Source organism: Garra rufa, chromosome 23, assembly GCF_049309525.1.
Source record: "Garra rufa chromosome 23, GarRuf1.0, whole genome shotgun sequence".
Taxonomy (NCBI): Eukaryota; Metazoa; Chordata; class Actinopteri; order Cypriniformes; family Cyprinidae; genus Garra; species Garra rufa.
In genome coordinates, this window is record NC_133383.1 from 23,581,789 (window position 1) to 23,593,944 (window position 12,156).

The window sequence follows — 12,156 nt, forward strand, 5'->3', positions numbered from 1 at the left end:
TCAAATCTGTAAAGTGAGATAGGAATACAAATACGCTAGAGTCACGAGATACTGAAATAACTTACACAACTAAAATGTATCATCTTAACAAATTCGTGGAAATATTACTGTTTCAACAGGAATATACGACGTCACTGCCACTCACTGTCCATGGTACTGAAGTTATTTTGCTTTTTAAAAACAAAATAGGCTATAGCTAAACCACGAAACAAAGAAAGTCAACAAACAGCAGAATGGTACGAAATGTACAAACTTGTATTCATTTACCCTGTCTCCCAGTGTACAAAAGCAAAGTCACTGTGAAAGCAGAAACACAGTATAAGCAAATCAGACTCTGCTGATGAAATCCCAAAGCTGTACATTGATAATAATGCTAATATGCTTGAATCTCGAGATGCTGAAATAACTTACAAAACTAAAATGTATCATGTTAACATGTTTAAAATTCGTGGAATTATAACTTTTTCCACTTTGCCACAGCATCCAATATTTTACTTGTTAATTTGAGTATGGGTTCTTCTTTTTATTTGGTAACACTTTAGTATAGGGAACATTTCTCACTGTTAACTAGTTGTTTATTAGCATGCCTATTAATAACATATTGGCTATTTATTACTACTTATAAGGCACATATTCTGCACGAACATATTCTACATCCCTAATTCTATCCAATACCTAAACTTAACAACTACCTTACTAACTATTAATAAGCAGCAAATTAGTGTTGAAATTAGTATTGACCTTAAAATAAAGTGTAACCATTTATTTTATAAATATATAAACGTAAAAAAAAACTAAACTAAACATGAACGTCGTCGCTAATAATTTTACTTTTGCAAGTAAAGTACATTCGAAGTGAACTAAAATTCTTTGTCTTACCTTTCCAGTGGTAGGAAGAGTTTGGGTGCGCGTAAAAGTATCATCTCCATTAATGCTGATCAGTTCTGTGTCTGCTGGTGGAAACGGCGAGGGGAAAACGACTACATCACTCTTTATTGTGTCTGAACTAAAACACACGTCGTACTGTTGTGTGGATTTAGAAAAGGACCAGCTGCCGTCTGGATGTGTGCTGATCACCGGAGCGCTGTACCTGCTGAAACTGCCGTCTGTCCTGTAGCATTTAGCTGCTATCAAACCCACAAGACTCAGTAAAAAGATGACTGATACTGAAACAATAGCTATGAGAAGATACAGATTCAGATCTGAAAAACTCTCCTCTTTAACAGGAACTTCTCTGAATGATGTCTTTATTTCATCCAGACTCTCAACAACCACAACATCCATGGACATAGTCGCTGAGAGTGATGGCTCTCCATTATCAGACACTGTGATCAGAAGTGGGTGAGTTTTTAAGTCATTGTCACTCATTCGTCTCTTAGTCCTTATTTCTCCAGTGCTGCTTCCAATGCGGAAGAGATTCGTTCCTTTGGGTTCAGTTAGATGATAAGACAGAAGTGCGTTATATCCAGAGTCAGCATCAACAGCTCTGATCTTGGCTACAAAGTATCCCGCTTCAGCAGAGTAGGGAATGTTCTCACTATTAACTGATCCAGGTTCAGAATAAGGCGGTAAAATAACCGGACTGTTGTCATTCTCATCCAGAATAAATACATTTACAGTCGCATTACTGCTCAGAGGAGGAACACCAGAGTCTGTTGCCATAACTTGAAACTGAAATCGTCTCGTTTCTTCGTGATTAAATGAGTGCAAACTGAATATTTCTCCACTTAAAGAGTTTATATTTATCAGTGTTGTTATAGGAACACTGGAGCTGGAACTGTCTAACAGTGAATATGAAAGTTCTGCGTTCTCACCAGTGTCTGAATCATCAGCTGACACTTTTGTCACGAGACCTCCAGCTTGACCATTCTCACTTAGAAAAGCGTTAATAACGGGAGCTGGGAAATGTGGAGCATTGTCATTAACATCAGAGATATGTACAGTTATAAAAGTGCTGTTGGAAAGAGACGGAGTTCCTTCATCTGCAGCTGTAATTGTGATGTTATACAGAGAAACACTCTCTCTGTCCAGAGGTCCATCTACCACTAGAGAATAATGATTGTTATATGACGTCTCCAGTTTGAAAGGAAACGAGCCTTTCAATGCACAGTGTACAATGCCATTTTTACCTCCATCTTTATCAGACACTGTGACTAAAGCAACTGCAGTTCCCGGCTTTGCATCTTCTTTCAAACTTTCCAACAGAAGAGTCGTAAATATCTCCGGCGCGTTATCATTCTCGTCCACAACTTCTATTAAAACTTTACAGTGTGTACTTTTAGGAGGAACGCCTTTGTCTCTCGCCTGAACACGCAGTTCAATCGCAGGGTGTTCCTCGTAATCAATTTGACCTTGTATTTAGGTATTTTTAAATACCTAAAAGAAAATGTTATTCTTTATTTATTTTATAAACATCTAAACTTAAAATAATAATAATAATAATAATAATAATAATAATAATAATAATAATAATAATAATAATAATGATGATGATGATGATGATGAAAAGGGCTTAAAAAACATCTAATTAACCGTTTCTCAAATGTTAACTTTACAAATCAGGTGCACTAGAAGTGAAATGCAATACAGAAGCAAGTTGTCCTACAAACACTTTGCATATTAGATGTTATTTTATAAACATCTAAACGAAAAAGAAAACTAAACATAAACTTCGCTAAAAAAAAAAGTTACTTCTGCAAGTCAAGTACAGTAGAAGTGAACTAAAATGTAATGGCTTACCTTCCCAGTGGTAGGAAGAGTTTGTGTGCGCGTAAAAGTATCTTCTCCATTAATGCTGATCAGTTCTGCGTCTGTTGGTGGAAATGGCGAAGGGAAAACCACCACATCACTCTTTATTGTGTCTGAACTAAAACACACGTCGTACTGTTGTGTAGATTTAGAGAAGGACCAGCTGCCGTCTGGATGTGTGCTGATCACTGGAGCGCTGTACCTGCTGAAACTGCCGTCTGTCCTGTAGCATTTAGCTGCTATCAAACCAACGAGACTCAGTAAAAAGATGACTGATACTGAGACAATAGCGATGAGCAGATACAGATTCAGATCTGAAAAACTTTCCTCTTTTACAGGAACTTCTCTGAATGATGTCTTTATGTCATCCAGACTCTCAACCACCACAACATCCATGGACATAGTCGCTGAGAGTGATGGCTCTCCATTATCAGACACTGTGATCAGAAGTGGGTGCATTTTTAAGTCATTGTCACTCATTCGTCTCTTAGTCCTTATTTCTCCAGAGCTGCTTCCAATGCGGAAGAGATTCGTTCCTTTGGGTTCAGTTAGATGATAAGACAGAAGTGCATTATATCCAGAGTCAGCATCAACAGCTCTGATCTTGGCTACAAAGTATCCCGCTTCAGCAGAGTAGGGAATGTTCTCACTATTAACTGATCCAGGTTCAGAATAAGGCGGTAAAATAACCGGACTGTTGTCATTCTCATCCAGAATAAACACATTTACAGTCGTATTACTGCTCAGAGGAGGAACACCAGAGTCTGTTGCCATAACTTGAAACTGAAATCGTCTCGTTTCTTCGTGATTAAATGATTGCAAACTGAATATTTCTCCACTTAATGAGTTTAAATTTATCAGTGTTGTTATAGGAACACTGGAGCTGGAACTGTCTAACAGTGAATATGAAAGTTCTGCGTTCTCACCAGTGTCTGAATCATCAGCTGATACTTTTGTCACGAGACCTCCAGCTTGACCATTCTCACTGAGAAAAGCGTTAATAACGACAGCTGGGAAATGTGGAGCATTGTCATTAACATCAGAAATATGTACAGTTATAACAGTGCTGCTGGAAAGAGGCGGAGTTCCTTCATCCGCAGCTGTAATTGTGATGTTATACAGAGAAACACTCTCTCTGTCCAGAGGTCCATCTACCACTAGAGAATAATGATTGTTATATGACGTCTCCAGTTTGAAAGGAAGCGAGCCTTTCAGTGCACAGTGTACAATGCCATTTTTACCTCCATCTTTATCAGACACTGTGACTAAAGCAACTGCAGTTCCCGGTTTTGCATTTTCTTTCACACTTTCCAACAGAGGAGTTGTGAATATCTCTGGCGCGTTATCATTCTCGTCCACAACTTCTATTAAAACTTTACAGTGTGTACTTTTGGGAGGAACGCCTTTATCTCTTGCCTGAATACGCAGCTCAATTGCAGGATGTTCCTCATAATCAATTTGACCTTGAACAACGATTTCCCCTGAGTTAGAATTGATGCTAAATAAGTTTATTTCATCAGTATTTCCATGAAATGAATACTGAATTTCACTATTGATGCCCTCATCCAAATCATTGGCAGAAACAGGAATTACTTTGGTTCCAATCGGTGTGTTTTCCTTCACTTTTACTTTGTACAAAGGTTTGCTGAAAATAGGTTTATTGTCGTTAACATCTATAACGTCAACAACAATATTCAATGTTCCAGATTTGGGAGGTTTTCCTCCGTCAATAGCGGTGAGTATTAAGTGAATAACGGCTTGTTTTTCTCTGTCTAAAGGTTTCTGTAGCACTAGTTCAGCAGATAAACTCTTTTGCCCGCTATGAACATCTAAAGAAAAATATTCATTTGAACTGAGTTTGTAGTCTTTTAGAGAATTACTGCCAACATCAGAATCTTTTGCATTTGGCAAAGGAAATCTGTCCCCAATATTTGCATCCTCTGTAACACTGACAGTATGAGTGGTGTCCGGGAAAAATGGAGCATTGTCGTTCACATCCACAATTATAATTTCAAGCCGGTATAGTCTGTGAGGATTTTGAGCAAGAGCCTCTAAATTCAACGCACATTTCTGATTACTGCCACACAACTCCTCACGATCAATCTGGTCTTTGACAAACAGCGAGCCCGTTTTCACATTTACATCAAAATACTTTGCATTTGATCCAGGCATAATCTGAAACATACGTGATTCTAGTTCCTGAGCACTGATTTTCAGGTCTTTTGCTATATTCCCGATCACAGTTCCTTTATTTACCTCCTCGGAGACGGAATAGACAATCTGGCCAAGGGAAGATTTCCACAAAGACAGAAATAAAATGATCCAGATGCCGTGCGATTCTGTAACATCCATGATCTTGCAGTAAATTGTTCTGCGATTTATTTGCTGTAAAATATGTTAAAACAGCTAAACAGACCTCTCTCGATACAATCCGACATTATAACGCAGAAGCTACCAAAGGCACTGGTTATTTACACCCCTTCAACGCATTTCCTCTTGTTCTGATGCTGTAAAGGAGGAGCTCAGATCACTCTCAAAATCATGGTCTGCAGTGCCACCACGTGTCGCAAACGTGAAGAGACAATCAGACGTTGCTTCATATGTTTTTCTTTGAAACAAAGAGTGAACCAAACTTATCACCTTCTAAATAAAGTCAAATCTAGGCAGTCATTAGGAAAAAAATGTACGACGTAACTGCCGCTGTCCGTGGTACTGAAGTGGTTTTGCTTTATACAAAATACAAAACAAAAATACAAAATAGGCTATAGTTAAGCCATGAAATAATGTCAACAAACAGACAGCAACATGGTATCAAAAGTTAATTGTTCCAACATACAAAAATCTGTTAGTAGGCCAAAATTCCAAAATAATAATAAAATAAAAACCGGTGTATAAATACACGCTGTCTTCCAGTGTACAAAAGCAAAGTCACTGAGAAAGGTGAAAAGCAGTACAAGCAAATCAAACCATGTCATGAAATTTTAAAGCTGTAAAGTAATAAGAATACAAATACGCCAAGTCACAAAATACTGAAATAACTTACACTAAAATGTATCATCTTAACAAGTTAAAAAATCGTCTAGAAATATTACATTTACAACTGGAATATACGACGTTACTGACGCTGTCCACGGTACTGAAGTGGTTTTGTTTTTTAAATACAAAATAGGCTATAGTTAAGCCATGAAACAAACAAAGTCAACAAACAAACAGCAGCGCATGGTATCAAAAGGTAATTGTTCCGAAAAAACGGTGTAGTAATATAAACTGTTATCCAGTATACAAAAGCAAAGTCACTAAGAAAGTAGAAACGCAGTATACTTAACGCATCAATCTCTATTCATAAAATCCCAAAGCTGTACAGTGATAGGAATACAAATATGTCAGAGTCACGAGATGCTGAAATAACTTACAAACTAAAATGTATCGTCTTAAGTTTAAAATTACTTTTTTCACTTTGCCACAGCATTCAGTATTTTACTTGTTAACTTGAGTTTGGGTTCCTCGATTTATTTTATAAATGTATAAACGGAATAACTAAACATAAATGTCGCTTATAATTTTACGTTTGCAAGTCAATTAGAGAAGTGAACTAAAATTCTATTTCTTACCTGTCCAGTGCTCGGAAGGGTTTGCGTGCGCGTAAAAGTGTCTTCTCCATTAATGCTGATCAGTTCTGCGTCTGTTGGTGGAAACGGCGAGGGGAAAACCACCACATCACTCTTTATTGTGTCTGAGCTAAAACACACGTCGTACTGTTGTGTGGATTTAGAAAAGGACCAGCTGCCGTCTGGATGTGTGCTGATCACTGGAGCGCTGTACCTGCTGAAACTGCCGTCTGTCCTGTAGCATTTAGCTGCTATTAAACCCACGAGACTCAGTAAAATTCCATTTTTACCTCCGTCTTTATCGGAGATTGTAATTAGAGCCACGGCTGTTCCGACTTTTGAATCCTCTTTAATAGTACTCCCCAAAGAAGTCACCATCAGCTCGGGTGGATTGTCATTGACATCAACAACTTCAACTAACACCTTACACTGTGAACTCTTAGGAGGTTGGCCTTTATCTTTGGCCTCCACCCTCAATTCCACAGCAGCATTTTCTTCGTAATCAATATTACCTTTTACAGTTATAAGTCCGCTATCGGGGTTAATCGAAAATAAATCTGATGCTTTGCTAGTTCCTTGCTTAACTATAGAAAATATGATTTCACTATTTATTCCCTCATCTAAATCAGAAGCGGAAAGGGAGATGATTTGGGATCCCAAAGCAATATTTTCGTTCACTTTCACTTTGTAAAGAGATTTGCTAAAAACTGGAGAGTTGTCGTTAACATCCAAAACATTGACGATTATTTCTAATGTTCCAGACAATGCAGGTTTTCCTCCATCAACAGCAGTCAGTGTTAGATGAATGACAGGTTGCTTTTCTCAGAACTAGTTCGACAGTGACACTCTGTTCTACGTTCTGCACATCCAGAGAAAAGTACTCGTTGGGACTAAGCTTGTAGGTTTTAACCGCATTGTTGCCTGAATCCGGATCTTCAGCCAAAGGAAGAGAAAATTTCTCTCCAGGAGAAGAGACTTCTGTTATATTCAGTATCTGACTGCTAATCGCAAACGACGGTGCGTTGTCGTTGATGTCAATTATATTTATTTCTATTCTATACAGGCTCAATGGATTATGGGCCATTGCTTCTAAGAGCATCGTGCATTTCTGATCAGTAGAGCAGAGAGATTCGCGATCAATTCGATTATTTACAAACAAAGTCCCAGTCTTTAAATTCACCCCAAAATACCTTTTGTTGGTTCCATATACAATCTGAAACATACGAGGTTCCAGTTCCTGTACATTGATGTGAAGATCTTTTGCTATGTTTCCGACAACGGTTCCCACATTCACTTCCTCCGAGACCGAATATGCAATCTGACCGGAAGACAAAGTCCAACAATACGACAGCAGAATCGCAGTCCATATAGATCCAACATATTGATTCATCTCTGCTTAAAACCAGCAATTCAAGATCTGAACAAAACAAATAGGTTAAACACGGAACCAAAATAAACAAAACCAGCTCGAACGTGGTTTACTGCACAACAGATGAAGACACCGCTGATTTGAGAAGGTAAAGACTGGTGCTTTGGAAGGAGGAGACATACAAATAAGCGAGTAATATGGTCTTGCAAAATTTTTACGGTTAACAGCGGCTCCAGGTGGTTTCTAATAGAATAGCAGTGCACTACTATTGCTGCAGGAACAAGCTTCAAGTATAAAAGGGAATAGAAACTCTGTAAGTGTATTTTTAAAACGCACTTCCACGACATAATAAAATAGAGAGGCAAAGAAGGATTTGTCTGATGAGATTATTTTAAAATTATGAGTTGAACTGTCTACCCACAATGTCTATCCATAACATAATCAAGTGTAAACATTTTGCAAGCAGTAAAATAAGTAGATGAATAAATAAATAAATCCGCAAATCCGTAAAGTAGTAAACATTAACTCAGTAGGTTCATGTTTAAATCGTTAACAAAACAAACTGTGGTAATAAAAATGCTAGCTGCAAGAAAATGTATACACAATGGCCACAACTGTCGCTGTCCAGTGAGAAGTTCTGAAATCTAAACAGGAACTCTGCTTTACTAAATCTTTTAAGAAAAGAACAAAAATACGAAAGAAGAAAGATAAAAAAGAACAAGTATTTGAATACGTTATTCATGATTCAACTTTTATTAACTAATTTTACTTGCAAAAATAATAAATATACTACTAATAATAGTAAAATAAAATAAATAAAGAAGAAAAGCTCTGTCTCACATTTTGCTCTCAATCCTGCTACCAGATGATTTTCGCGTTGAAGGAAATAAAAAATAAAATAAAATAAAATGAAATAAAATAAAATATAAAAGCCATAAAACTGTGACACACAGAACGTAAAATTATTTGGAATCTTTTACATTAATGAGTGAAATAAATATAATTCCATTTAGTACGTTTTTACAAACATTTTTTTGGCTGCATTTCTCAAAAGCATTCAGCAATTCATTTCTAAATTCTCATACAAATTGTTTCGCACACAAATGATTTTAAACTCTATTTAGACCTACAATTTGTCTGAAATGTGTGCAAACTAAATAGAAAATAAAAAGACTATAAAACAGCTCAAATTTAGCTTGACCCCGAGGTTAATAACCACTTCCAGAAGGGAAATATTTACTATGCTTATGCAAGATCGATGTGTTTTTTTTGTGTATGTTTTTTTTTTTTTTTTTTTTTACACTATTAGTTGGTGGCAACTTGACAGCACATGATATTTCATTTCAGAAAAATATAACCAGATTAAACAAGAAACTATTAAACAAGTAGTTCCGAATGTGTAAATAGCTTCAAATATAATAAAAACAACACAATCAGCTTTTTAGCAACAAAAAAAAAATTAATAATGGGACATGATGTAACTACATCTATTTTATATTTATTTATTTCCACCAATGGAAGGAATATAGGTGCGTGTAAAATAGTTTTAAAGTTAAGTTATAGATACATTATGAAAATTAAATGTAATGACAGCTAAACAACTAAGTAAAATGTTTCAAATAAATACTAATATATAATTAGGAGAAATCACCAGTGTCTTACCTTTTCTGAGGTAGGAAGAGTTTGTGTGCGCGTAAATGTATCTCCGCTATTAATGCTGATCAGCTCCGCATCTGCTGGAGGAAACGGCGAGGGAAAAACTACTACATCACTCTTTATTGTGTCTGAACTAAAACACACGTCGTACTGTTGTGTGGATTTAGAGAAGGACCAGCTGCCGTCTGGATGTGTGCTGATCACTGGAGCGCTGTACCTGCTGAAACTGCCGTCTGTCCTGTAGCATTTAGCTGCTATAAAACCCACGAGACTCAGTAAAAAGATGACTGATACTGAGACAATAGCGATGAGCAGATACAGATTCAGATCTGAAAAACTCTCCTCTTTAACAGGAACTTCTCTGAATGATGTCTTTATATCATCCAGACTCTCAACCACCACAACTTCCATGGACATAGTCGCTGAGAGTGATGGCTCTCCATTATCAGACACCGTGATCAGAAGTGGGTGAGTTTTTAAGTCATTGTCACTCATGCGTCTCTTAGTCCTTATTTCTCCAGTGCTGCTTCCAATGCGGAAGAGATTCGTTCCTTTGGGTTCAGTTAGATGATAAATCAGAAGTGCGTTATATCCAGAGTCAGCATCAACAGCTCTGATCTTGGCTACAAAGTATCCCGCTTCAGCAGAGTAGGGAATGTTCTCACTATTAACTGATCCAGGTTCAGAATAAGGCGGTAAAATAACCGGACTGTTGTCATTCTCATCGAGAATAAACACATTTATAGTCGCATTACTGCACAGAGGAGGAACACCGGAGTCTGTTGCCTGAACATGGAACTGCAAGGATTTTACCTGCTCATAGTTGAAAGTCTGCATGCTGTATATCTCACCAGTCACAGAGTTTATGCTGATTGCTGTCGATAAAGGGACACTGGGACTATCAAGTAATGAATAAGTTACCTGCGCGTTCTCTCCATAGTCATAATCTTGGGCAGAAACTGTGGCTATCTGACCACCAGCTGGACTATTTTCTTTCACATAAACGTTAATAGCTGAATTCTGAAATCGAGGAGCGTTGTCATTCACATCAGAAATATGAATTGCTATAACCGTGTTTTTTGACAGAGGTGGGGTTCCTTCATCTGTAGCCGTAACTGAAATATTATACAGCGCGGTTTCTTCTCTGTCAAGAGTTTGGCTCAAAACAAGCGAATAGTATTTCCCCTGTGAGGTCTGTAATATAAAAGGAGAGTTTTGCGGAATAGAACAATGCACTTTTCCATTTTTTCCTCCATCTTTGTCTTGGACCGTGATAAAGGCTATTACAGTGCCTTGTTTTGCATCTTCACTTACATTATCCAGCAGCGACGAGAGTGTAATGTCAGGTGCATTATCGTTGATGTCAAGTATTTCCACAAGGACTTTGCAGTGAGATGCAAGCGGACTCTGGCCTCTGTCCCAGGCCTCCACGCGGATCTCGTACGCATTGATGTCCTCATAATCCAAAGTGCCAATAACTGTTATTTCCCCTGTGGTGTTGTTGACGGCAAACTTATCTGCTATTCCTTTTTGGCCTTGTTTGAATTTATACACGACTTGGCCATTAAGACCCTCATCAGGATCAGTGGCATTAAGCTTCAGTATTGTAGTGCCGATAGGCACGTTTTCTAATACCTGAGTTTTGTACACAGTCTTAGAAAATACCGGTGCGTTGTCATTTGCATCCAAAACACTGACAATAACACTCGTTGTGCTAGACCTTGAAGGTTTTCCGCCATCCATAGCAGTTAAAACCAGCTGGATTGTAGACTGTCTCTCTCTGTCTAACGCTTTTTGCAGGACCAACTCGGGAGAAGGACCACTTTCTGCATCTGTATTCACTTCTAGGCTAAAAAACGGATTGTTTGATACTTTATACGTGGTAACTGAGTTGCTTCCCACATCTGGATCTTCTGCGCTAAGCAAGGGAAATTTGGTTCCCGGTAATGTTAGCTCAGATATTTGGATATATTGAGCTTTTTCTGCAAAATGAGGGGAGTTGTCGTTGATATCTGATATTTTTACTTCTATACTGTAAACATTCAAAGGATTATTAACAATGGCTTCCAAGCTTACTGTGCAAGTGTGAGTATTGGGGCACAGTTGCTCTCTATCCATTGTCTCTTTCACATAAAGAACGCCCGTTTTTAAATTCACCGCAAAATTGTTCTTAGATGTAGCTGAAACAATCCTCAGCCCACGCGACTCTAAATCATCCACTTTTAGATTTAAATCCTTGGCTAGATTTCCAACAAATGTTCCCGGACTCACCTCCTCGGACACCGTATAAACAATCTGCCGCGGCATCACATTCCCGGCTAGATAGGACAGCAAGGATATAAGGAGAATCCATACAAACGTAGCTTGTTTAAACAATGCCATCACTTCAACGATTAAGTAGTTGTGCACAAACAGCGATTTGGTGAAGGTTTATCAAAAGAGAAAAGAATCGTTGCGGTCCTCAGTCTCCTTTTCCAGCAGACAACATGTATCCCCAACATGCAGCTCTTCAATTGTCGTGTCTAAGGTGGAGCTCCACGGAAACACGACTTTATTCGATTTGCTAGTGGATAGTGCCACCATGTGGTCATACTGTATAGGAAATCAACAGTCTGCATTCTGTCCCGGAAAATATAGCGTATGTATTAATTGTAAAACAATTAAGACAATATATATTTATATAAATATATTTTGAATAGATATGAATTTAGTTTCCCTGATATATATTTGGGTATTTTTTGTATATTTTTTATAATCAATCATTAAAAATAATAT

At 37.7% G+C, this 12,156-nt stretch overlaps 4 protein-coding genes across 4 annotated transcripts; all 4 read right to left on the bottom strand.

The window, feature by feature from the left end:
• LOC141298974 (protocadherin alpha-2-like) lies at positions 1-2,358 on the bottom strand (the record flags this gene model as incomplete). The annotated part of the gene is made up of 2 exons (XM_073829263.1): positions 1-6; positions 880-2,358. Coding segments are annotated over 2 exons (1,485 nt in total), but the record flags the coding sequence as incomplete, so codon positions are not given.
• Positions 2,359-2,700: 342 nt separating this feature from the next.
• LOC141298975 (protocadherin alpha-2-like) lies at positions 2,701-5,158 on the bottom strand. The gene has a single exon (XM_073829264.1). The coding sequence runs from the start codon at positions 5,098-5,100 to the stop codon at positions 2,701-2,703; it is 2,400 nt and encodes a 799-aa protein (XP_073685365.1). The 5' UTR covers positions 5,101-5,158.
• Positions 5,159-7,010: 1,852 nt separating this feature from the next.
• LOC141298977 (protocadherin alpha-13) lies at positions 7,011-7,746 on the bottom strand. Its single transcript, XM_073829265.1, has one exon. The coding sequence runs from the start codon at positions 7,744-7,746 to the stop codon at positions 7,138-7,140; it is 609 nt and encodes a 202-aa protein (XP_073685366.1). The 3' UTR covers positions 7,011-7,137.
• Positions 7,747-9,372: 1,626 nt separating this feature from the next.
• On the bottom strand, positions 9,373-11,832 carry LOC141298978 (protocadherin gamma-A6-like). Its single transcript, XM_073829266.1, has one exon. The coding sequence runs from the start codon at positions 11,761-11,763 to the stop codon at positions 9,373-9,375; it is 2,391 nt and encodes a 796-aa protein (XP_073685367.1). The 5' UTR covers positions 11,764-11,832.
• Positions 11,833-12,156: the final 324 nt, after the last annotated feature.

Bases quoted from the DNA above. Each gene is read 5' to 3' on its own strand.
- LOC141298975 (XM_073829264.1), bottom strand. From the start codon at position 5,100: ATGGATGTTACAGAATCGCACGGCATCTGGATCATTTTATTTCTGTCT.
- LOC141298977 (XM_073829265.1), bottom strand. From the start codon at position 7,746: ATGAATCAATATGTTGGATCTATATGGACTGCGATTCTGCTGTCGTAT.
- LOC141298978 (XM_073829266.1), bottom strand. From the start codon at position 11,763: ATGGCATTGTTTAAACAAGCTACGTTTGTATGGATTCTCCTTATATCC.